The 25,899-nt window shown below is 55.6% G+C and overlaps 3 protein-coding genes across 3 annotated transcripts; 2 read left to right on the top strand and 1 right to left on the bottom strand.

Annotated features, from left to right (window-relative positions):
- Positions 1-531: 531 nt before the first annotated feature.
- NCLIV_048740 (conserved hypothetical protein) lies at positions 532-7,378 on the top strand (the record flags this gene model as incomplete). Its single annotated transcript, XM_003884426.1, has 7 exons — positions 532-4,275; positions 4,776-4,919; positions 5,344-5,445; positions 5,756-5,871; positions 6,263-6,503; positions 6,673-6,920; positions 7,144-7,378. The coding sequence occupies 7 exons, from the start codon at positions 532-534 to the stop codon at positions 7,376-7,378; spliced, it is 4,830 nt and encodes a 1,609-aa protein (XP_003884475.1).
- Positions 7,379-9,295: 1,917 nt separating this feature from the next.
- NCLIV_048730 (conserved hypothetical protein) lies at positions 9,296-9,887 on the bottom strand (the record flags this gene model as incomplete). The annotated part of the gene is made up of 5 exons (XM_003884425.1): positions 9,296-9,307; positions 9,366-9,404; positions 9,460-9,623; positions 9,684-9,713; positions 9,773-9,887. The coding sequence occupies 5 exons, from the start codon at positions 9,885-9,887 to the stop codon at positions 9,296-9,298; spliced, it is 360 nt and encodes a 119-aa protein (XP_003884474.1).
- A 2,497-nt stretch (positions 9,888-12,384) lies between these two features.
- NCLIV_048720 (conserved hypothetical protein) lies at positions 12,385-25,238 on the top strand (the record flags this gene model as incomplete). Its single annotated transcript, XM_003884424.1, has 13 exons — positions 12,385-12,410; positions 13,260-14,336; positions 15,058-17,387; positions 18,124-18,254; positions 19,146-19,232; positions 19,521-19,617; positions 19,934-20,246; positions 21,026-21,239; positions 21,653-22,009; positions 22,522-22,644; positions 23,235-23,318; positions 24,032-24,268; positions 24,807-25,238. 13 exons carry the CDS (start codon positions 12,385-12,387, stop codon positions 25,236-25,238), a joined length of 5,508 nt encoding a protein of 1,835 aa, XP_003884473.1.
- Between the last annotated feature and the right edge of the window lie 661 nt (positions 25,239-25,899).

Raw genomic sequence — 25,899 nt, 5'->3', positions numbered from 1 at the left:
CATCGGTCCCCCTCCGTATCATGCTACGCGTGGATTATCGCAGGCCGGGGTTTTGCATGTCCTACTGGATCGGGGACACGGTCCGTCTTCGCCGTCAGCGAATACCATCACTCCTCCGTATCACCCTGTGGCAGTGTCGACGGCCTTTCTTTCCTGCGAAATGCCTGCCTGCCCCCGAGCAACAGAAGAGGGCCGTGTCTGAAGTCCGAACCAGCCTCTGTGCGCTTGGGGGCTCCTGCCGTGTACCAGCGTCCAGGGTACAGCCGGTCCTTCCGGTTTTGTACCGTTTGTTGAGTTTTTGAACGCCTTAGGAAACGATTGAGGGCCAGAACAAAGGCCTTGTCACCGGCGAGTCCAGTGTGCCGAAGTGCTCCAGGCCAGCTCTGCTTCTCACTCCCAGTGTGCAAAAAATTCTTCGCATCTCTCTTCTGGCGACCAGCTGTGCCTCTGTGCTGGGTTTGTTTCTTTTCACTTGCTTTCAGCTCTTCAACCGTTTTGTAACGCTGGGGTTCTGTAGACCCTCGTTTCATCATGCGTCGAGCGTCTGACGGGGCGCGCGTCCCGCCCCAGGAAGGCGCGTGGGCGGCGTCCTGCCGCTTCGAAGATTCTAACGAGACGCCGCGTCTGGCCCAGCCGAATGCGGCATGTGACCGCAGCGCATCCGCCGTTGCTGAACTCGAAAGACCGTTTCTCTTTCCCTGCGCCGCTGCGCCGGGTGGTGCCTCGCCGGTCGTCCACGGTCACAGCTCGTTGGCTTCCTCTTCCGACCGGTCTTTCTCCACAGCTCAGCGTAGTGTCTTGGGCAGATCATCTCCTCAGTCGGCGCGGGCGTTTCCGCATGCTCCAGAGGGCGTACTCGACTTTTCTGCGGCAGACGCCGCGCATTTGCTCACGCCTCCTGGCGGTCGCGCACCTGGTGAAGGCGGCCCTCGATTTCCGCTCGCTGGTCCGAATGGCGTTTCTCCGGCATCTGAAGCGTCTCTTTTCGGCTCTGGAGCCGGCCCTGCTGTCCCCGTTGCGCCGTCGCTGCTCTCGCCGTCTTTCGCGCGGCGCGTGCTGGCCGAGCAAAGACGGCAACGGCAGAGTCAGCTATCCCTCGGTCAGGTGTACGCCCACCTGTACACTCCGGGGGCATCCGCCCGCCCGTCGCCTTCGCGCCGACTCCCCCCCGTCCCCCACTCTTCTCTCCGACCCGTCTCGCTTCTGTCCTCGACGTCGGGCGGCTCGGTAGCTTCGTCTGGGAGATCCCAGCACGCGCCGCATGTTCTCGGCCGTCGTAGCAGCCCCAGTCCAGCGTTGGGTTGGCGCGCCGTTCGCCGCTCGCGACGGCGACTTGGACCGTCTTCCACAGCCTCTCTCCCGTCGCTGGGGTCTCGACCTCGCACACCGTCGTCCGGCGTCTCTTCAGTTCACGGCTTTTCTTCCGTCTCCCCGGCGACCGACAGGGACTTCCCTCGCTATGTCGACGACTCGTCCGTGTCGCTGCCCGTGTCCCTGACGCAGCCCGCGGTTTTGCCGTCGCGCACTGGCCCAGACGCCCGGTGCGATCCGTACCGCCGCGCGTTCACGCCTGCAGGCTCCCCGGGACACCCTCTCTCGCTCAGTTCGACCGACAGAGTGGTGCAAGCGTTCCAGCATCAAGCGGCTGCTCAGCTCGCAGCGGCGACTGTGCGATTTCCCGCGTCAAGAACGCCGTCGTTCTCTCAGGCTGCGGGTGTCTCTGGAGGTGCGGTCCTCCCGCCTTCAGGCGCGGCTTCGCTGAACCGGACGGCGCCAAGCGCGACACACAGCGGGGAAGAAGAGCCTCACGAAGAGGCGCAAGACGCGTCGGTGTGTCCTGCTGGAGCAGGTGGAGAGATTTGGGACGGCGCACCTTCTGACGTGAGTGGCGTCGCTGCGTCAACTGTCGGTGAAGGCGCTCACGAGCAGACAACGGACCTTGCGGAGAGCGCCCCAGGGGCTGTCAAGACACCGGAGGGTGTCGACGCTGGACAGGGCCCCGTGGCGCTCGCCAGCCGCTGGCTCAGAAAGCTCGTGCAGGGGAGGAGAGACGCCTCGACCTCGAGCGGCGAACGGGATTTGCCGGAGCGCGCCGATGCCTCGAAACGCCAACTGCCGCTGTCGGCGCGGGCCGAGGCTGTGTCTGATTTCGTGCCGCATCGTTCTTGTTCGTCCACCTCGCCCCTGGACCCGTCCGTGTCGCACAGGACGAACGGAAGAGGCGACGCACGAGACGAGTTGCAGAGAGGAGGCGTTTGGCACCATCACGTTCCTCCTGCAAAGAGGTTTCTCACGTCGAACGAAGCAGGCATGGGCATGCACGCTTTGGGGTATTTCGATGCGCGAGCAGACAGCGAAGCCTGGTTCGCAAGAGCCTCGACCGACGCGCGCGCGTGCCGTAGCGGCCAAGAGCGGCTGCTTTCAGTGCAAAAGAGGAGACGAAGTCTCGACGACTCTGACTACGCCCTAGACCCGTGGATCGGCGTGCCGAGAGACGAGGAGTCTGAGGCTGTTGCCGCGAGCGACGACCGACAAGACAGCGATACCGCTCGCGAAACAGGTAGAGGGCGTCTCGACGATTTGTCACCCCGTTGGAGCGAGGAGTGTCGCGGTGCCATGGCGATTCAGCAAAGAGAGAGACTGCTGTCCCCGGCCTTTGTTCGGCATTTTACGTCGGAGGAAGTCGCACAGTCGCTGGAAGAGCTGGTGCGAATCTATGCGGACGACGACATCTGCTCAGACGCAGCAGAGGAAGGCGCGGCGGACGGCCTCTTGCGTGAAGAAAGGGAAGAAGCCCACGCAGGCGAAAGGAATCTTGCGTCTTCGGTGGCCAGTTCTCAGGCATCGTTCGACTCAAGTAACTCGCCTTCGACCGCTCAAAACAGGATCCCTTCCTCTATCGGCGATGGCAACGTTTCGCGCCTCCGCGGCTCGCCCGCTGCCTCCGCGGTGGAAACCAGCCAAGTGGATTCCGAACCCAAAACGGCGCAGGGTGCTGCGGGTCGAGGCGAATCACCGGACGCGAACGCTGAGAAGGCCGAGCCAGCGGGCACGTCGTTTGCGCTTTCAGGCGCGGCGCAGACGCCACCAGCGGAGTCTCGCGTGGAGGGATCTTCACGGGCACTCGTGGGGGTTGGTCCGAGTCAAGGAGAAGGGAAGATAGGCAGTGCGGGCACGCCCGCAGGCGAACTTTCGGAGGCCCCGAAGCACGCCGAGACCACACGAAGGAAAGACATCAGTCAAACTGAGCGGGGCGGGCTTCTCTTTGCCTTTAACGCGAGTGTCCTCGGCCACCGCGAGAAACTCGAGAGCTTTGTTTTTTTGTTGAATGTTTTGCGGCAGCTGAAAGCCGTCCTCTCGTCATATCGACAGCCGGTGTGTGGGCCCGACTCCGGCCGCCTCGCTTTCGCAACTGCCCCTACACCTGAGTTCTTGTCTGCATTGTCCCTTGGCCACCTGGACTTCCGCCTCCACAACGCGAAGGTGAAGCACGAAGGGAAGATGGCTGCGTCCCGGTTTTGGCGCGAGCAGGCCGCGCTCAGCGCGAGCGCCCTCTCAGAAGCGCAAACGCATGCGGGTTGGAGTGGCATGTGGCGGCTTCTCCCTCGGGACGCGCGCCTGGCCCTCGGACGTGCGGTTGAACGGGCTCGGTGTCTAGACACCGAGACTCAAGAGCTTGCTCGAACATATCTTTGTCTGCAGAACGGAGACCGTTATGCGGAGCCCTCCGGTGTGTTCCTTTCCCCTTCCCGCGAAGCTCAGAGACAGGCCGTCTCTTCCTCGGATCCGCCAGAGTGTTGTGCAGGAGAACCTGCGCGGAAATCAAAGTGGGCGAGGAAGAATCGCGAGGGCGCGCGCGTGGAGAGAGAGTTCTTTCGCGTCAACCGGCTCGGCGACGGCACAGAGCTGTGGAGAGTTGTCGAACGGGCGGAAGCGACGCCGAGCAAAGGGCGGTCGCTGTCTGTAGAAGAGGAGACTGAGGGACGAACAGGCGTTTCCTGGAGCTCATTGCTTGGGTACGGAGTCCACGGGGAGGAGGAACTAAAAGGATGGCAGTTGGCTATTCAGACACTCTTCCAGCAACCAGACGACTCATGTGGCAATCGTGGGCTGGCGGCGGACACGGGAGTGGCGGTGAAACCCCATACACTCGCACTTGTGGAAGAAGTCGAGAAAGAGTTAGGTGGGCCGTTCAGGTCTGAGCCGTCGGTCCTGACCGAGGATTTCCTGGAGATTCTATCCTCCCTGTTTCCGGGGCAAACACCCCGCATCGAGGTGAGCTAAGCGGAGAGAGCGGACAAGAGATGGATAGGCAACGCAAGGCACGGGACAGCCTTTTTCTGGTGTCATTTCTGCGCTCCCATTTGCGCAGTCGACTTTGACATCGCGAGGCATTCCCCCTCATGGACCGTTATCGACGGTTCAGTTTCAGCCGTGCGAACTGCTCCGCTGGAAAGGCGTGCCGCCAAGCAGACGTCGAGTAGGGTTTTGGGGCTGAATTGCGAGTTGCATCGGAGTTGGCGCGTGCAGTTTTCGAAATTTTCCTGTGACGGATGTTCAAACGTTAGCGACGGAGAGATCCACTCTCAAGCCGAAAGCGGTCCCGGCCGCTCTCTCTGCTCGAAAGAGACATCTTCCGCCGTCAACGGAAACTTTTACTTTCTCGGCGCGGCAGGTTTTAAATGGGAGGAAAGGCTCGTAGAAGCAGATAAACAAATGCGGGGACTACGGCTCTCACAATGGTTCTATCGTTTGCCTTTTGTGGCGGTCTGCAGTGTATCGACATGCTGGCGGCGATGCTCAACACCATGGATTTCGTTTCGCTCGGGGTTACCGAGGAGTCGTCTATTGGCCCTTCTCATCCTACCGCGAATTGTTCGTCAGAAGCGTCGGAGACAGGAAACCCAGCACTAAGACAGGTGCGGAGAAACGGTGTAGAGGCCGGACGGCGAGTTGCCGCGTAAATATTTGCTCAAAGCCGAAAAGGCGTGCGTGGAACAGGGCGTTTTCTGTGATACCTCTTGGAACGTGCATCGTACTTGAAGAGTGCAACTCTTCCGCAGCACGGACCACGAACGAGCAAGATACTGTGCTCCACGCGTTTCGCGACACGTAGGTCCCGTGTCGAAGGAGGCACGCGTTAAGACAGAGAGCCGCAGAGACGGGGGGTTCGCACGCTCTCTTCGCCGAGTACTGTTGTTTCGCTTCACAAAGCTGCTGCTGGTCACCCAAAAAGACCGGCTCCTCGCGGCCCCTGTCTTTCGTGTGCCGCTTTTTTCTGGCTACCGAAATGCAGCGTGCCTTCTAGGTCGCGTCGTGTGTTGCTGTCTCTTGCTATTTCAGCCACTTGTTCACTGCGTGGATGCCGTCCACGTAGCAGACGGAATCCTAGATTGGCGAAGTCCACGCATGCAGACGGTGGTGCTGCAGCTCGTCCAGGACGCTGTAAGTTCTGAAGCCACCGCCGTTCCCTTCCCGTTAAAGAGGCAAGAATCTACAATTCACATGCCTCAGTGTTTCTAGAGGAGAGAGGCTCCGTTTGTGTGACTGCTTTATCGATCATAACAAGCCGGTATTCTCCGGGTGATGGCTCTGCGTTCACATGCTACTGGGGAGCTGCAGGAAATCCCTTCCTGTAAGTATAAAGGCAGGCATCCGGCGCCTCTGGCTTTCGTCCCGCGACGACCAATGCATCCACTTATTTGTCATCCTCCAGATGAGTTGCGGTTGATCGTCCTTTATGTGCGTTTCGCAGGGGCTTCATTTTCAGCGTTTGTGGAACCGCATGACGGCAGCCAGTGCGGACGATGCACCTGGGGAACCAGCGGCTGAGGCGTACTTCTTGATTCCTCTGTACGGGCATTTCACCGCGTAAGTTCCAGCCATGTTTGAACAAGGTTTTGTGTGGCCAGTGGCTTTCTTTCTCCGTTTGGGAGTCGGCGATTCTGGTATTCTGCGATAGGGACCTATAGAGGGTCATCGGCGAGTCTGTTTAAAAAACATAACAGATTGTCGTCGGTTCTTGCAAGGGTAACCCTGAAGCGTACAGAAAGTCGCTTGGCGGGGGCTGTGCCTGTTACGACGCGCTGACACTTCGTTACACCCACACGTGGCCCAAAACCGGGGAGAATGCAAACGAAAGCTTCTCGGTTGGTGGCAGTGATAAACTGACATGTCGCCCGCCGCACGAGTTCTACTGTGAGGCGCAGGCGTCCGTCCGAAACACGCGTTTCTACTTTGTTTGGCGCTTTTGTCTTGCCAGCTACCTCCTTGTCTTCAAGCTGGAAAGACTTCAGGGGTCAAAAACGTCGACACAAAGGCCAAACTCGTGTAGCGCACGTGGAGACGAATGCCGCTGTACGTATCAAGTCCTAGACTGCGTGGCCGCAGCAACAGGTGCCGACGAGGAAACACAAGGGTGTCGAGCTGCCGACGCAGAGGCGCTTGCTGCTTTGATCTCGACGATGCTATGGACTAAAGGAAGCCTGCGATTTCTGAAAAAGGTAAGCACGGCTGACGGTGATGGTGCATTCGTTCGTGACTGTTTGCAGAGGCCTGCAAGTCCACCGTGCCTCCACCAGTGGCCTGCAAGGGGCGATCGGGCGCCCTGGGTTGCAGACCTTGTCTGAGAGTTGCGGCGTCACATTTTGTCTGTCTGCGCGGTTCGATTAGGTTCCGGAGCCGGGCACCCTTGAGGAGAAGGTGATGATGAGTGTCTTGCCCTCTCGGTCGCGGTCGTGCATCCCTTCAATGAATGTGGTGTTGCCTAATGGCAGCTCAGCACGGGGGGTTGACGAGCCTGGGGTTGGCGACCTTGGGCAAGATGCTCGAGCCAAGGTTGCACTATTGGCGGACACCGGCAAGTTCACACCCGATTGCTGCGGTGTCATTCTTTTGTTTAGCATTGAGGCCTTCTATAGGTAAGCGGACACATGGCAGAAGAACAGTGAATCGCACGTTCTGAAGTATACACCGTTACGTTACGGATTTAGCGTGTTCCGCGCTCATTTGCATAGGGCCACCCTTTCTCTGCGATAGCAAAATTCAACGGTCTCACAACCACACAAGACTGCTTGTTCTTTGCAGCATCGGCGGTAGACAGATTGCAAAATCAGGCCTTTCGTGCGTGTCTTCTTTTTGCAGCGGCCATCGCGCAGGGCTTCTCAAGCCAGCTGCTGTGTCGGCTCTCCGCTTTTTGTATGCCAGACGAATCCTAGAAGTTTTTGTTCTGCGGAGGTCTTTGTTTCATTCTTGTGCTCTGCCCGTGTTCCGCGCCGCTGAAAGGGCCTGCAATGTCCGGAAGCCGATAATGTATTTTGATGCGCCATCGCCGCCTGCCACTCTCAGGCCAACGCTCTACTTGGGAACAGGTGCCTGAACGTACACGGTTGCCAATTGGTGCCAGTAATTAGGCCATGAATGGTACCGCCGACCGTAGTGCAACCAAACTGTCAATGGCTGTGTTTAGATTTGAGCCTTCTCCTTGGCAGGGTCCCATGAATTCGATGAGACATAATTTCGATGTCACTACGTCTCCGACACCAGTGTCGAACCAGGTGCAAAGACTGTAGTGCAGCCGAGGATGAGCAATAATGTGTTCGTGGTGGTTTTCCATGCGTGGCGAGACGCAGTGGGAGTGCAGGAGTGGACGCTGGCCATAGCTGGTACTGTGGCAAACGTAACTGTGGGATGCCCGTCGCTATGAAACAAATTGATAGAGGCCTCTCGCCTGCACAATGCCAAGTCCGGCGAAGGCCTTCCGCTAGCGTCCACGACGAAAGGTGGACCATCTTGTGCACCGTGGCTCCGTTCCAGCTGCCGCAGGGCGCGGGTTACGTCTGGTCAAAACCTCCAAAAGCGCGACCTCTTTTAGGTACTCGCGACTGAAAAAGAACGGTGCACGAGACCACACCTGGCGTAAGCCGACGTGTCCCCCTATAGTTCTTGGAAGACTGAGTAGTAGTGACTCCTACAATGGTGTGCCGTGAATTCACAATCACCTAGCCCCATCCACGGCCGAGCTGCTTTGTTTGTGCGGGCGTCTTTCTGAAGTTGAGCTCTCAACAGACATGTCTCGGTTGATGCACCACGAGGAAAGACCAGCAGCATTCACCACAACTGGTCTGGGCTGACAATCAATAGTATCCGCTGAACTTGAGCAGGCGTGTGAACTGTATCTTGTCAAAAGCTTTTTCCGGGGAGTATATACTACGAGTTGGACTACTGGTTTGGGACGGCTAGAAGCGTTGGATTTCAATATCCTACTACATTAAGGTTATTCCACATCGGTTTTGTTCTAGGCGGAATATATGGATTACTGTTATCACTCGTATTAACAGCAGGATTACTTATAAGCGTTTTCTGGGGAGTATATTCTACGAGTTGGACTACTGGTTTAGATCTTGAATGTCTTTGTTTACCGGATAGTGAATCAGTGAAGAGAGGGTGAAGTGGGACGCCTGTGAGAGTTTCCGCCGTGGCAGAGTGCCTGGATGCTACGAGGGAGCAGTCGGTCGTACCCCGTTGAACGTCGCCTGCGCATGGTCACCTTCGTCTTCCGTATCTGGTACGCACGGTAGTGTGTAGGATCCACCTCGTATACAGTGTTTTGTTGCCTGCCCATACCATGCACCAGGGCCCATATGCATATGCACAGTAGTGACTTTGCTCTGGCAGCTGTCGAGCTCTCGTTGACTACTAGAGGGGGGATCTTTGAGTGTTTTTCCAAAGCACGAGGCTGATGCTCCAGACACCGACGTCACAAAGTGCGTCGTTGTCCTTATGAACGGTAAAATTAGGCAAGCAAGGTCACTGACACACTCATCGTCAGACTGGCGTTGCAGAGAGCGCGATCCTCTCGCTGTCTAGGCGCAAGGCGGGGGTCTTATTCCCGGTCCTAAGTCGTAGTAAGATCGTTCCGACAAGCAATCGCTGCACTTCGTCAGGCTTTGTGCGCACAGCAGTTTGCTTGCAACGGTGCATGGTATCGTGGGAGTCGCATCCTCTGTCAGCATTGATCAAGTCCAGGAATGCGGCATTGCACATCTGGAAGAATGGCGACAACACGAGGAGCCAAGCCAGCCACAGGGGAGCACCGTGACACTGTCTTATCTCCCATCCTACGCGCTCCCAGCCCGTAGCTGTGCGTTCGGTCGACGAAGCTGCGCAGAGAAAGACGCTGCACACTTCTTCTGAGGACCTGTGGTGCGTGGCTGTGTCTTTCGGCCCACATCGTCTCGCACATGCAAACGCCTTGCCGTGTATCCGGAGCACGCGAGTCTCAAAGCATGCGTGATCATGCGTCGAGCTGAACGGATCATTCTGTGGGAATGGTGACGCAGAAGCTTTTGCCTAGGCAACCAAACCTGGAAAATGACGGTGTTTTGCCCGACAGCCCTGTGGAACTGAAGGCACAAGTTATCAGCAGTCTTTGGCGTGTAGCTGTCGGTCCTGACTCACTCTGTGGAGGTATGTCTGCATCTTCTGTTTAACGTAGAACTCTAAGCTACCGAATCGAGCAGGTTCCCGTAGTAGCTGCTCGATTGAGTTGCCCAGAGACACAGGCCCCCGAAAAGTTTGAGGGGGAATATCTTCCGGAGCAGTGGGCTCGAGCGGGTTCACCACTAGGAGGAAAGTTTATGGCGGGATTTGCCTGTGTGGACGTAGATGGTACCTCTGCTTACTTGTCGGTCCGAAGTCGTTGGGAAGGATGTCTATTATTGCAGACGAAAGGTAACGCGACATTGGGACCACGTAATAGCGGCGGGCTCACCGATGACCTCCAGATGCTTCGGGGTGTACCGCTCAAGAGCTTCAGGAATATGTGCCTTCACACCAGTGCAGAACAAGCCGCAGAAAAGGACGCTAAGAACGGCCTTGGACCACATCCTGTCAGGTCTACAAAGTATCGGCTGCTGAATAGAGTTCTCGTGTCGAGACCGCTTGAGTAACAGGGCAGACGGCAGTGCTCATTTCTTGTGTCCGTACACTCCACCTCTATGCCCTTACGTATGCGTCTTTAAGACATGAAATATTTCTAGCTAGTGTCTCTTCATTATGTCTGCCGATCATTTTACTTTTGCGCAGATATGCTCGTGCCCCACGGCAGAAACCATTCCGGCAATTTCTCCCGCCCACCCGCCGTTACCACGTGGACCAAGTCACATAGACCTTCTTGTATGGCGCACCACGCTTTCCTTGTCTAGCGATGCGCTGCCGGTCTGTTTTCTCAAAGAGATCTATAAGGGAAAACAATGTGTTGTTGGTCGGCCAATAGGCCGATAGGAGCTCATTGCAGTGAGTGCGATGGAATATCTGACTCGTTAGTTCACTCTCTAGTTCAGTTTCCGCTTTCGGAAAGAGACCAGAATGACCGAGTTCTCATGTGAACCCGAAATTGCCTTTTTGTTCCGATCTGTGGTGGTTTTTGCAGACTCCCTTCTCCAATCCTCGCAAAGCTGGGCGGCGAGAATGGTTACCGGCAAATCAAAAGCCATCCGAATAAACACACCGTTGCGATATAGAATGTCTTCCAAGATACTTCACACTTCGCCCGCCCAATATAGATCCACTTATGAGTTTTTTCAGGGGTTGCCGCTCGTTCGCTGCCAGTGCATCCTGTCGCGCAAAGGAGGCGGGCCACCCGCCTGTCTTGTGAATGACCGAAAAAGGTAGGCTCACTCTGTAGCCACAAAGCGCTAGCCGGCTACAGGAGTAGGGTACCATGATACATAGTGATGTAGTTTTCGATAGTATCGAGCCGCTGGTTTCTCCGGAGGAGTGTCTGACAAACTCTGGCTTGATCCGAGTATATCAGTCGACTCGCATCAAATATTCTTCACTTGGGCAGATCCACTCTTCGATCCTTCGCAACGTTCGTCGTCCCACTGCGGCCACTAGACCCATCTTACATCGTCTCCGCTGCACGCTCCAGTTGCGTGCATGACCGAGCAGCTCCACTTTTCCCGGTGAATTGAAGTATTACTCACTCCCCTTTGAATTTAATATTGCACATTTCCTCCATCATTCATTCCCCGCCAATGCCTCGGTTTCTGAGGGTTCATCTGGGGCCCAATATAGAAACCGCTGCTGTCACTTCGCTGTCGGCCGGACGAGCCCACTGTGGCGGGTATCGAAATGGGATGGACGTTAAGACTCTTTCCAGCGCCTGTTTTTAACATGCTCGTCATCTCGCCGCTCTTATTTTGTTCCACGGTTTTTTTTCTGGCACACTAAGCGCTTCGATGTACTACGAGGGTCCCAGACTGTTGATTCGTCTTTCTGGTCCTGTTTCTTTCCGCGGTTCGTGAACTGCTCGTGTCTTGAGAAAATCTCCCCCGTCCTTCGCGATCCCGTTGATGTCATCGGCCGTCTTTCTCTTTTGCCAGCAAGAACGCCAGCATCATCGAATTAATGTTTCCCCTACTTGCAAACTGAGAAGCGGGGGATGCATCCTGCTAACCTTACGTCTTTTTTCTTCTTTTTCGCTAACTCATCTGCCTGACGGTAGGACGGGGAACCTTGAGAGTATGCCGAGACGCATTGCTCCTTTCTGCGGCTCACACTCATCGTCCCCCACTTCTTTACAGCTCCTGCAACTGCTTGCTCACCTTGAGTCCCTCTGTCTAGAGTTTCTCCACGAGGCTGTCTCGCCAGTTAATGCTTCTAGCTACAACAGACACAGCCCAAATTACCTACAATTGAACGAATGGACCCATTTTGTCACAGTCGCTGGAATGGAGCGAACCCGCTAGTTTATTCTCGCGCAATATCCAGTGGTATAACACCTCTCTGGTTCCTGCTGTCGCGGGCCGATCATGTGGAGTGCCCTAGTGTGAAGCACGATGACTATCGGACGAGCAGGTCAAGATTTGGAGTTGTGCCCCTGTCGCGTCTTTGATTTCCCTGGGCCGCCCTGTCCATTCCCTGTCCCTCGTCGCTCTAGGGCTATTTCGTCCACACACCGTCTATGATGTGCCGTTCAACACGACATTTCCAACTGTTCTGTTGCATCTCCCAGCTTCTGTCTTCAACGCTGTGTCACTTCCACAGCTGTCTTACCACTCGCCGTTTTTTCCTGTCGTCTACTGCGACTGAAGGAACGTCCTCCTGAGAGGACCGCCACTCTTGTTTGGAGGATCCGCACGGGTACACCGACGATCGCCTACTCACGTTTTTTCAACCATGCCTTTGTGTCTGTCGCTTCTTCCTTCGTTTGCCCAATGAAGGCGTGTAGCCGTAGACAAGGCTTTGAGAATATCCAGAAGGACTTCAAGATGCAGCTCTCTCTTCTTCAACAAGTTTATCGTTTTCCACAAGAAATAGTCAGGCAGTATCACCAACAGTGCCCAGCTTGTTTATCTCACTGTTCCATCGCTTTACACGATGGAACCGTGCTCCGCTCCTCACAGGTAAGGTACTTCACAAAACTGGCCAGCATCCCCTGAGAAAAGGCTCTTTTTTTCGCAGACGCGGGCGTGTCGGCTGGATGCCGCTTTGCTTTGGTGGCTGACTAGGCAGAGACCTGCATAAATCCGGTGGAGACCAAACAACTGTGGAGGCGTCAACATTTCTGGCCATCTTTGATCCCGTACTTACTGATTTGTTGGCATGATCTGGTTTTTCTGTCCGGGAGCTCGTCCTCGTCTGCACTGTAAAGCGAATAAGCGTTTGCGTTTTACCCTCGTATACGACGTCGGTGGGCAACTTTCGACTGGACCTGAACTTGTGGCATGTACCGTTCTCATGCTTTCCTCTTTTGAATCGAAATCCAACACCTGTCAGAGAAAGACCTGCACGAACCCAGGCTGAAGATAGTGCCGGAAAAAGTATCTAGGATGTGGAGACCAGGGAAATTGCATCGGACCGTGTTATGCTGTTCAGCTGCAAATCCCTTGAGTCGAAACACAGCATAGGTGCAGGAAAGTTTCTCGGGAAACCCCCGTCTGGTCCAACTACTTTGTTCAACTTCCTCAGCTTCTCTGGTACTGCATGCATCGCGTCCCCACGCATTCCTCCTCACCTTTGTCTACATAACTCTTCTTGTGCGTCTTTTCTAGAAGGCGCTGCGTTCGTCTTCAGGCTTCCCCACCGTACCATTCTTACGGGCCCGCGTTCTAGCAATCGCTCTTTTTCGTAATTGTCTCTTGCTCTTGACTGCCCGCATTTCGCGGTCCGCCCCGGGTCTTCCGCGGCGTCCCGCCTTTCCTGCATGCCGCTCTGGTTTCCTCTGTTTATCTGGCTCCTGTGCTGTGTTGCAGGCCTGCAGAGAAGGCTGCTTTACAGCCCTCCGCGGTGTCGGGAAAGTCGGCTTCGCTGCACGCGCGAGAAGGGCGAGAGGAAGGGTCGTATCGAGACAGTTCAACGGCTTCTGAACGGGCGTCGACTCTCCTGAAGGATGCCGATTTCCGCGCCAAGTATCCTGCACTAGCGAAGGCGCTGCAAGAAACAGTCGGCGATGCGCCTTCTTTGCCTTGTACCTCCGAGACTTCCCTTTCCTGTCCCGCTCTTTCACGGTCCCCTCCTGGTGACGAGCCCAGCTCTGCATCACCGCCTTCACCTTCACGCTCTTCTGCAGCCAGCGTCTCCCAGTCCGTTGCTTCAGCTCCCCCGGCTTCAAGTGAGCCGGACTCTTCCCCTGACCGGCCTTGCCCGTACGAGCCTACACCTCGCGGGTCCGAACCCACTCCGTCGCCATCTCGTGAACCTTCCTCCTTTGCTTCGCAAGTCGACCTGTGTCGCCCAACGGCCCTTTTTGCGTGCTCGCCGACTGTGGGATTCAGTCCGCCGTCAGTCCCTACCACGACGCACAACTTTTCGCCTCACCCTTCTCCTGGCCCCAGTCGTCAGCATTCCGCGTTTGTTCCTGATCTTCCCACTGCGCATCATCCCTGTGCACCCCTGCGTTCTGGTGGGGCGTATGGCGAGAACGGAGATACTCCGCAGGTTGCCACGCAGCCGCCGAGAGCGGCGTGCCCCGAGGCCGCCGGAGAAGGGAGGCAAACGAGTCCTTGGCAACATGGCGTGGAAAAAGGGAACGGCCATACTCTACTGTTCCCGTCCGCGCCCTTGCCTGCGTCTCTGCATAGCCCAAGGAAACCGGGCAATCCACAAAGGAGTGGATACTCTGCAGTAGAAGCCCAGGCGCCAGCCTCGCGATACATTCCCGCCAATATGCGATGTCGAAAGGAACTGACTCCTCCGCCTGGGCCCTCGGAGAGAGCAGACGGCACAGCGTCGGAGGGCGAACACGAGGGACACGTGGGCGGCCAGGCCGCCGCCGGCCCGCTCTTCGCCGTGCCGCCTGGCGCCAGTCCGCCTCACCACTTTCTGAACAGGTGCGTACTTGAAAAGAAGCGGCGCGTGCGAATTAGGGCGAGCCGCGTGCATCCGACTGCTCAGGGCAGCATCTTGCTTGTCTTCTGGCGCTGCCGACACGCGGTTTCTCGGTACTGAGACAAAACTGGACCCACGGGAGACGAACATGCGCCATGCCACACACAACGACCTGGAGAGCATCCGTCGCAGACGTTCATTGGTCCCGCAGTCTGCTTCCAAGTTCCCCGCTTGTCTCTTGGATTTCTCTGTTCGTGGGGCGGAGGCAGCCCAAGTCACTCCTCGGGAAACCGTGGGGGTTGCGCGCCAACCGCGTGGCCCGGGCCGAGTCTCTTTCGTTCTTGGTCCTTTTCCTCTGTATGTCCACCCTCGGTTATGTATTCTCACCCCCGTCTCAGCATCTCTCCGGGATGTATCGAGGGCGCTGGCGAGCTCTGCGCGAACCCTGAATTCGCAGCCTGCTGCTCTAATCGCCCGTTGAACGTTCCTTGCGCATGCGAAAACGTTTGCGCACACCCTTTGCCACCTTTCGCCTCGAGTTGGCTTTCCGTTTTTGCGGCTGCTCTTCCCTGTCCACGGTTCCTCTTTAAAGGCCGTCCACACTAAGTGACGGCCTGGCGAGCGTTCGGAAAAGAAACGCCAAGTTGAGGGCGTGTGCTTCTCTGTGGTGTCCTGCGTCGCGGAATCTGCGCTGTCCCACTCCTCCCGTTGGTTTCTGTTTAGGCTGGAAGACTTGCAGCATCAATATGCAGGCATCGTAGGCGCGCGCAACGCGGTGGAGTACCAGTACCAGCTCTTTCGGTCTTTGGATCGTCCACCGATTCTTCTGAGCCCTCCGCCACGCCCTTCCTTTCTTCCCGCGACCCCGGGCCCCGGAGCCTACGCTCGGCTTCCTCCGCAGCTTCCGAAGCCGCTTCAAAGTCTCCAACGCCTGTACCAACAGCGGCAACAGGCGGCAAAATGGGCGCCTTCCGCAATGTGGCCAGGAGGGCCAGGGACAGCGCTTCCGGGCTTTGCGACTTCTGGCGCCTCTGTGTCGCGCGACGGTCTCGTGCTGCCTTGGCAGACGACGGCGCCTCCGCCCTTCTTTCCGGGCGCTATGGGACCTCCGGGCCGGGGCTCCGCGTGGAGCCCCGACGGGCGCCCCGCCGCGGGCTCCGAAGGCGCTCCGGCGGCTCCGGCTGCCCCGGCGGTCGCAGGCCCTGTCTGCGGGGCTAGAGCGGTCGCGGACTGGAAGGGCCTTGGGCCGGTCGAGAAGGACAAAACTGTCAACCCCGCCCTCGTGTTTGCGAAAGAAACGATGGACGGCGTCTTGCAGCAGCTTCAGTCGGAAGCAGTTTCCCTGAAGAAGGGGAGCCGAGAAATCGGGCGGAAGCTGCTGGAGAGCAAAGCAAAGTCCGAGGTCGAAGAGTGGAGGACCATGGGGGTCGACGAGCGTCTGTGTGAACTGACTGTCGAGCAGCAGGCATTCATCAAGGAGCAGATGCGGGCGATCGATGAGGCGAAGGAAAACCTCCAGACGATGAAGAGCGAGGCTGACCGCCTCGAGCACCGGACTCGGGACGCGTTCCACCGCGCGCTGTACGCGTCTGGGGAAGACAGCGAAGAAGTGCAAGCGCGTCGGGAGCAAGTGAAGAAGATGGAGGAGCTGCGCCAGCAGCTCCCTCCCGAGTCCGCAGTCGACGCGACAGTCTGCGGGTACGTCACTCAGGCCGGTCCGGATCCGCTCGAGAAGCTGGATCAGTTGGATCTCGGTCACGCCTTGGAGCAACTGCCAGCCCAGAAGTGCAGGCTGGCAGTCGCGTCTCTGCTGCGGCAGATGGGGTACCGGAAGGCGTCTCAGCCGGTCCCCGTGCGCCGGAACGGCTACCCCGCGCAGTACTTTTCCAAGTTCCCCGAGCTGTATCCGTACCCCGAGTACGGCTCCGGCCTGCCACTGTCCCAGCAGGCGATCCAGGAGCGGCGACGCGAGCTAGAGGAAAAGGGCGTGGCCGCGAGTGCCTTGCCTCCCGTCCACCCGGAGGTTCCTGTCCCGCCGCCCGTGGCTTCGGCCCTGTTGAAGGAAGAGCAGAGTCTGATGGAGGACCAGAAGCAGAAACAGGACGAAGAAGAAGACTGGGAAGAGTACTTCCGCACGAAGCGGGAGGCGCGCGATCGGGCGCTCGAGGAGGCGCGAGCGTGCAAGGCCCGCGAAGAGGCGATGCGGGCGGCTGAGGAAGCCCGAGAAGCCGTGGAGCTGCTGGCGCGCCGGCAGAGGCTCCTGGAGGAAGAGACGCGGTGCGCAGAGAGGAGAGCCCGCGCGGAGCGAGAGCTCGCCAAGGCGGAAGAAGCCAAGGCACGTGCACTCCGCGAGGCGGAACTTCGCGCGCGGCTAGAGTCGACGCACGCAGCGCGAGGCCGAGACCCAGACGTCCCAGAGCGAGCAGGCGACTCCCTCGAGTTGAACCGAAGGAGTCGGGAAGACTCGCTTGACGCGCGCGGCAGAAGACCTTCCCACGACAAGGTGCCGGGGCCGAAGACGGGAGTGTCGCGGACGGGCTCTCAGCGCCGCCAAGCAACTTTGACCGTGGAGGCTGCGGAGACGCTTGCGGATCGGATGAGGCAAGCCAGCCTGATGAAGCGGCGGAGCGTTGTGAGTCCAAAGACGCGCGAGCGAGACCGGGACGAGGAGCCTGAACCCAGCCGGGCGAAGGAAAGACGGGAGAGAGACGACGGAAGGCGTGGCGAGGGAAGGGCGTCACGATCCAAAGTCGACAGAGGGGAAAGCAAACTGCATGCGATGCCCAGTCTCGGCGTCCAGAGAACGCTGACCATGTACAAGACGCCCCTGTCGCGCACACTCTCTTCTTCCCAACCCGTGGAACGCGGCTCTGGAGCGGACAAACGGGGCGGGAAGGCCAGCGACGCCCAGCGCCTGTCTCTTGACAAAGTTGAGCCGTCTTTCGATGACAAAAGGGACTTAGAGAAAGTGCAAGTTCCCGAGCAACTCCTCTCTGCAGGCCTCGTCGTCTTACCTGTAGAAACCCGGAGGAAGGCTGACCTCACAAGGAGCAGTGAGTGATGAAACCGGGACAGACGAAAAAGAAAAACACAGAACGCACCGCCGTGATACAGTGAACTCAGCCAGATATCCGTGGAAACGCGCAGAGACATCCCGGTCCACTTAGGTGCACGCATTCGCTGCAAAAACCTACGTAGAATGCATGCACAGATGAGGGTGCGTCGATGCGGCACGTGCTTGAGAGCTCGCGACATCGGATGAAAGTCGGCTCAGAGGTGGCGGCCACCGTTTTCAAGTTGCAGTGGAAAGGCAGGAGTCAGTGGCGGTCGGACGCCTCTCTGGAGCACCAGGGAGGGGAACAGTCTCCGCTGTTTTTTCCCTCTCGTGTTTCTTTACCTTTCCCTTCCGCGTTCGGTCGGGCCCGGTCTCTCATGTCCCTCATGCCAATTCGTGGCCTTCGTGTTGCTTCGCCCTTCCGCTATCTCTGACTTCCAAGACAAAAAACAGACAAATGTTATGCAAACATAAACATCTATACACAGGCATGCATTCATGTATCTTCTGCTAGGTAGGCATTTACATATATATATATATATATATATATATATATGTACATATGTAACTGTGTATTTGCGCGGATGTTTATGCATATGCATGTGTGGAGGGGTACGGTGGACAGAGGAATGGCAAAGAGAGAACGCAGCACAAATTTAGCTCTGTTAGACTTTTGTATCCACTACGTTTCTGCTTCCGAAATTCGTCTTTTTGTCTCGGCGTTCCTTTTTCAGCCCTCGCGAGGCGCTTACCCGCCCAAAAATGCGAAACCTTTGTCCACCTGCAACCGCCTCCGGAGCCTCAAGACGCTGCCGCAGTCTACGCCCGGTACAGAGAGATCAAGGAACTCCTCGCAAGTGGCCAAGTAAGATACAGGCCGCGAGGTTGGTTGGGGGTTTTCTCTTTTCTTCTCTCTTCTTCTCTTCTGTTTTCTGTGTCTCTTTGGCCATCCCAATTCGTGCGCTGCGGAGAATCTGAGCCGTCATTTTGGAAGTCAATCTGTCTGTTGTAATCTCCGCTTCCCGATGCTCTCTCCCGTTTCAAAAACGCAGATAATCAGGATTCCATGCCGTGCTGTTCACACTCGTCTGCCTTCTCTCGAACCACTGTCGATACACTTCAATTATGTGCACCCACCTCTCTAGGTCTAAGAGCCGCTCAGTCTATGGGTTGCTTGGCATGTGTCTGCGCATTCTCTCCTTTGTGCGGTGGACTACATCCGTCGTGCTTTCCAGGCATTTGTGTCCGTAGCTCCTTTTCAATGCATCTTATTCAGTTCATATGCGCGGTTTGCTTTCGGTTCTATCGGCGAACCTTTGATGGCTTGACACTCTGCTTGGGATTCACAAATCTGTCCGCTCCTTTGGACCGGCCTCTACCTCCCATCCGTCCTCCCACCTCATTCATATATGCATATATATCTTTATACGTATACATAGGACTACATCTATGTGTACCTGACGTGGGTGAGTCCCTTGTGGACTTTCGAGGTTCGCGCATCTTATCTTACCAGGAAACCCGTGTTTTGCTTTCTGAATTTCTTCTTTGGGACGCGTTGGAGCCAGAGGCTTTGAACGAAAACCTAAGCACGGGTCCGACGGCGGGTGCTTGGACATGGCTTCGTAACTCCCTGCAACCTCTTGCAAGTTGATCCTTTTTCCGAGAATCCGAGACGCGGAAATCCCTGTCTTTTTTCCGGCGGTCCTTCCTTGTCTATCCGGAGAGTGTCTTGGGATTTCTCCGTCGGTTTGCGCAGCTTGGTTTGAAAGAGAAGGCCCAGGACGTGTACGACTTTGCGTTCGCCTGCTGCAAGAAAGTTGTGCGCGAGGATCCACACTCACAGGTAAAATGACGCGCGGTCGTTCGTTTCCGGCTCACCGAGTTCTCTCACGTCTTTTTCCGTCCCTCGCGTCTTTTTCCGTCCCTCGCGTCTTTCTGCGGGCATCGCTCCGGTCTCTCCCCTTCTGTGTCTCCCCGTTGCTGCGCTTGGCACTTGGATCCTGCGTCGATTTCTCCCCGTCAACTTTCCCGCTTCGCTTCGTGTGTAGGAGTCTCGTCTCGCTTCGCGTGCCCGTTTCCTTTCTTGTCTCACGCGTCTCGCGTACTCCTTGCTTTCTCTCCATCTCTTCAGCAATATGCCAACGTGCTGATGGAGGCCGTGCCCTACTACCCGTACCAAATTGACATTCAACGCGCTGGCGTCATTGCCTTCCTCAACATCTTTGAACGTGAGTCGGAGCCTCGACCTCTCTCGGTTCGGGTCTCTTTCTCACCTGTTACCGCTCGCCTCGCGCCGTTCGGTTCAAACTCCCGAACTGGCGACGCTCTGCAGACGGGCCTCTTCGCGGAGCGCTTGTCCCTTTTCTGTCGCTTTCCTCGCGCCGCAGTCCCCTTTGAAGGCCGCCGCCGTCTCCCTGTGTCCCCGCGGGTGTCTTCTTTTCACGACTCGCTCGCGGTTCTCCTCTCCTCGTCTTCCTGGCAAAAAGCACGACCCCGAGCATGATCCGTAAGGCTGTGCCTGTGCGGCGTCTCTGCTGTTTTCAGACTGCAAGTATCAAGAACAGTTGTCCGTGCCTCTCTTTGACTGCCTGACGACGTTGATGGCGATCGACGAAAGCAGTCTCCGAGGCGACATCATCGCCGTCATGGCGGCCGTCATTCGACCGCAGGTGGTCATAAATTCAGACTTGGTGGACCTACTCCTGAACTACATTGAAAAAGCGACGGAGCCGGAACTCTGCAGCTACGGCATCCACGTGCTGCTCGTCGCGCGCTCGCCGCACAAAAAAGAAGAGCAGTACGCCCTCTTTGTTCGTCTACTCGGAAAATGGAAATTCGAATCAACTGTCCCAACGCGGTACGAACGGACACATATGGCGAAACCGTCAAACACGTGGACATCCACAAAACGTGCGAGCTCCCGTATCCTTAAATCAGCACGCAAACGCATATATATATATATATGTATATGTATATGCAGATATATATATATATATATATATACATACATACATATTCGCATACACATATGCATGCACGAAGGTGTTGCATGTTGTAGCCGCACCAACTAGATGCCTCCATGTCTATAGAGGTGAATGTTGAGGAAGATTTGTGTGCCGCTGAAGGTGCGTGAAAATAAGCGCGTGTTGTGACGAAACTCAGCTTTTCATCTGCCGTATTATACTCCCCTCTTCCTTCCAATGTCGCTAAGGTTCCTCCATCTCGGCTCTCGTCCCTACCCTCTTGTTTTCTTTGCTCGCCGTATTCCATGCCGCATCTCGTGTCGTGTAAGATGTAGAGAGCCTGTCTTTCGTGCTTAACAGTCGCATGTGCGTATATATATATATATATATGCATATATGTACTTCTGTATACATGCTATTTCTGTGTACATATGTACTTCTGAATTTGTGTATATGTATTTATAGATCAATGTATGCATTGTGCACGTGTGGAAGCGCTGATGTCCAGACTGCATAGCTTTTGCACATCTGGACCAATGTGTTTCCTTCTGTCCTCTGTTCAATCTCTTCCTAATATTCTCGCTTTTTTGCCTCGTCTTTGGCCGTCCTACGCGCGCTCTGGACGTCCGCCTCTCTCAGCGTCACGGAGTTTTGTGTTTTTTTCTTCGCACAGAGCCTGCCTGGCCATCGACGCTTTTGCGAAGCGAGCACAACTGGAGGAGCTCGCAGCGCACCAAAGAGCGAAAGGAAAGCAGGAGGGAAGCATACAAGTCTCGGAAGGCCTTGCAAAGCTCCGACGCGGAATCTCCTACTCCGAACTCACCCAACTGTTAGACAATCCTCATCCACCCGCGTGGATGGGAAGAGACGCAAATGATGTACAACAGGTAAACCATTCGTCCCCTCCCAAACTACACATATATATATATATATATACTCACACATACCAAGTGTAAATAGAAATATGCATACAGGACTACGCGACAGACGGCAAATGAAACCGCGCGGCCATACATAAATACCTTTCCGCACATGTATCTATCTATCTACATATGAGAATGAAGGCTGCTGAAATACATGTATCTCCGTGTGTGAGCGCTTCCCCGCGTAGAGGTGTCCGTTGATTGTATTGGAGTTAGACCGACGTAATCCGTCGTCCGCGTGTGCAAAGATCTGCGACGGTTGACACTATGCGGACGTGTCCGTGCCTTTGTTCAACTGTCTGGGTGTCTCTCTCTGCTTCCTTCTTTGTGTCTCCTTTTTTCACGTGTCTTTTCTCGTGTCTCTGTGTCCGTCGCAGGTGGTTTTGGTCATGGATCGCCACTCTCAGCACCGCCGCCTGCAGGGCGCAGCTTGCCAGGCTCTTTCCTCCTTGTGTGGGGTGTCTCTACTCCACTGCGAGTACGTGGCCAGCGAGGGACTCTCGCGTATGTACACTGCGACGCTGAATCACAAGGAGAGTCAAACGATCGCGCTCTCGCTCTGCTCAGTCATTTCGCTTCTCGCGACAGTCCCGAAATGTCGGGCCCTTCTCCAACCGAAGATGGTGCTGCTCATCAAGCAATGTATCGCCCGCCACAGAGCCGTCGCGGAGGTTGTCGGCGCAGCGTGCGGGGCACTGGCAAAACTGGACGCCGTCTTCCCCGTAACAAACGAGGTGAGAGGAGACAACGCGCGTAAAACGCAGCGCGACAGAGCAGAAAAACGCACAAAGAGAATGAATTCACGCCCGACACACATGTCGCCGAAGCCGGAATGCTGACACAGGGCTCCAGGCCTAATGGACTCAAGCGGCGGGCGACTTGCGAGTTCAGGAGTGATCCAGAGAGGAACAAAAGTAATCCATATATTACGCGTAGAACATAACCACTTCCCGGAAAAAGGTAGTTTGTATAAACGGAGAGAAGACAAAGGGTCAGGAAGACGACTCAGCGTCACGCTACGCGGTCGTACTCACGGTAGACACTTACGTGCTCGTAGCTATAGAGGTTTAACATACACATACTTTATATCCATGACAAACATGCATCTAACGTATCAATACATATATATATCTGTATCAGAGCTAGAGTACTACAATTTTGCTACGTTGGCGGCTACGGGGAGGAGACAAGATCAAAGTGTGTGTTTGACAAAGATTCCAGTTCCTTTCCCTTGCTTGTGTGTCAGAACATGGAGAGGTTGACATGGGCCATCATCGTGAACAACCTAAAGAATTCGTCCGACCAACCGCAAGTCGTCATTCCCACGGCGGATCTGATTCAGCGAATGGCTGCGAAAGTCAACGAACTCGTATGTTCCCATCACGCTTGTGTCTCGTCTCGGCTTTTGCGGTTGGCTTCGTCCTTTCCCCTTCCCTTTTTCCCCAGTTGCTCTGCTCGCGTCTCGACTGGCAAACGGCCGTCCGTGCGTACACGATGTACCGGAACCCCGCATTGCCTTTCGCATTTTCTCATATATATATATATATACACGTGTTTATGTATATATATATATATATATATATGTACATATATATGTTTACTGGCTGAACATGCGCATCTATATATGCATATATATATTTATGTACTCGTAGATATATCTCTTTTATTTATACGTGCATGTCTGTATTTCTACATCCAGATAGTTGCATGCATCTCTCTTGGGAGGTTTCTTGACGCAGCAATTCACGTCTCGGGTATGGACCCTGAGAGTCGATCCTTTCCGACAGTTACAATTTTTGCAAGCATGAACAGTTATGTCTATCTATATACATATAGAGATATATGGATATATTCAGGTATAGCCTCGATGACGAGAGCCGCCCTCGTCTTGGTTTTCCTGTTGGTCTCCTTGCTTGTGTCCTTCACTTTGCACCTCTATCGTGTGCTGTGTCTGTACAGGCGGAGGTTCGCGAGCGTCTCGTCGAACTCGACGCTGTCGAGGCTCTCGTAAAATCCATCACAGGCTGCAGCGCCGACCTGGAGGTAAGGGATCACCTTTCAGCTGCCTTTCTCCTTGGGTGTGAACACGCAACGTTTGTGCGTTTGCGTGTGTGGTAAGGACGCACTGGAGCCTTTGGGACAAAGTGTTTTTATTCGCATGCTTCGATGCGCTGGAAATCACACCAACGGATCCCTCCGGTACTCAGGGTGCGCCGCCAAAGACAGATGCAAAAATCGCACTTCTGTCGCTTCACTCTCGAGGCCCATCAAACTGGGCACGCAATAAACACCCCATGCAATGCATAAATAAATATATACGCGTGCATGCATGGACTACCAGATGACCTTGCCTGATCGTAGATCTGCTGAGATATATCTGGGCACTTTGCTCTACATATATTATATATATATATATATATATATATATATCGATATGTGTATCTTATATCAGTGCGTATCACACACTGCACAAGAAAAGCGTGTACAGTTCGTTTTCCAGAAGTGTTTCGGATTGTTCGGAGCGGACAAGGCTGCGTCGACGTGAAAACGAGAGAGTCTGCCTTACCAAACATACCTCCTGGTGTGCTGCGACTGTTTTGGGTTCGCACATTTATGTGTACACATACATGCATGCACTTTTCTACTTATATATATATATATATATTCTTTTGTGTGAGGATGTCTATGGGAGGCACTCGTGCTGTGGTTTCGCTGAAGACTTTGCAATCTCGACTTGTTTTGTACCTTTTTTGTAGGCCTGTCAAGTGGCGTGCCGAGCGGTGTCTCGGCTGGTGTACCGACAGCCGCAGGGGTCTCGGATCTACACGGACCTCGTTCGTCTCCGCGTGATGACTGCCTTTCTCTTTGTTCTCCTCAAACACCACAAAAACGCCTCCTTCTGCCGAGATGTCCTCTGCTGTATTGCAAACTGCGCCTCTTACCGGCCGTGCGCCGAGGCCGTCATGGAGAGAGGCGTGAACGTCATCTGCAAGGTGCGCTGGCGAAACCCCGCAGCGGCCGCAAAGGCAGCAAGAAACAGAGCAAACGTGCATCACAATAGTTGTCCATCTGCCGACACGCAATGGCTGTAGAGCTGTATCCATGTATTCACCTGCCTATGTATACACATGTCTAGGTGTTTACATGCTTCTCTGGAGGCGTGAAAACAGGAAAACCAAATGCGAATGTCCACTAGGGGCCATGGTGTGTACAGCCAAGGGCTGGCGTGCACAGATGCACATCTCGACACTGGGCGTGCATGTGTGAGTGCGATTGCATTGACAATTTATGAGGCATGCGCTCGTGCGTGTGGAGGCACCGGTGAAAGGCGGATATGTTGACGCAGGGTTTTTCGTCAACGAGCCTCACCCCGTCAGCATCCCACTCCGGTTTCTTGGCTTGCTCCGTCGCCTTTTACCCGTCTCTGCCGTTCGCCCTGTGCGTCTCGCTGTCGCTGCCCCCCACCACACGAGAGCTGCCTGAAAGAACCCTGTTTGCTGGTTTCTTCTTCCCTTTTCTTTCGGGACCCAGGCTATGGATGCAAACATCAAAGACGTCGAAGTCGTCGCCCAGGGGTGTCGGTGCCTGGGACTGATCGCGGAGGAGGCTTCGCTGAAGGCTGCCGCGGAGAGTCGAGCAGAGGCGATCATTTCCTTTGCGGTTGAGCAATTCTCCTCCAAGGCAGAGACTCGCCGGCTGCTCAGCGACTTTCTCTGGGCGATCTTCCGGCAGCACGGTGTACCCCCGCAGCTGATTGAGCGCCTGTGGAATCCGTCCGAGCCGTTTCAGACGCCGCGACGCGCCTCGCCGCGTGGCAGCGTCCGAGAGAGAAGAGGCGACGAGATGGAGCGACTTCGGTCCAGATCTCCCACGGACCCTCGAGCTCTCGCGCGAGTCTCCTCTCACCGCACGCTCCGTTCGCCCTCGTTGTCTCCACTACCGTCCTTCAGAGACGTGAAGTGAAATATCGAGCAAACGGTCTGAGAAGGAACGAGTTCGTTTGGGGCGTGCTGAAGAGCGAGAAAACGCGGCGCTTGCACGACAATGCCTTGGTCGAGATCCAGATGCAAGAGCCACAAACAAGGCCACGGGGTTTATAGGGGATAGGCCTGGAAGCGATCTTTAAAATTGGGTTTGTCCGGAAGCCGCGCGCCACAAGGAGGTCCCCTGGAGAGGCCGCTGACAAGGAAGAAGGGGAAGAAGGGAAAAGGCGTTTGGGGTGAGCAAGGAGATGCAGAGGAACACAAGCTTGGAGCGGTGAAGTCGCCGGCGAAAGCGAGTCCGGAGGAGACTGCCAGGCAGACGCGCGTGACAGGGGAAAAGTCGAGAGAACAAGTGGCGGAAAGAACGCTTTTTTCGAAGACAGGCAAAAAGGAGAGGTTGACGCACAGCAGGCGAGACACAAGTCAGGCGCAATGCCGAGAGACCACCACTTTTTTCCTGGTGCTCCCGTCCAGCGAGGGGCGTCTGAAAAACGCGAGCGTTCTTCGTGCTAGCTTTATGCGAAGGAGGTTTGTCTTCGTTTGCAAGTCAGGTTCCGAGGAAGTCGCTTCGTTTCCTTTTCGTCTCTCTTGTACCTGCTGAGCTGGATTCCCGGGGGATTTTGCTCCTGTTTGATCTTCGC

Source organism: Neospora caninum, chromosome X (assembly GCF_000208865.1).
Source record: "Neospora caninum Liverpool complete genome, chromosome X".
Lineage (NCBI taxonomy): Eukaryota > Apicomplexa > Conoidasida > Eucoccidiorida > Sarcocystidae > Neospora > Neospora caninum.
Note: the sequence above shows the minus strand (reverse complement) of the source record. Positions and strands in the feature narration are given on the sequence as shown.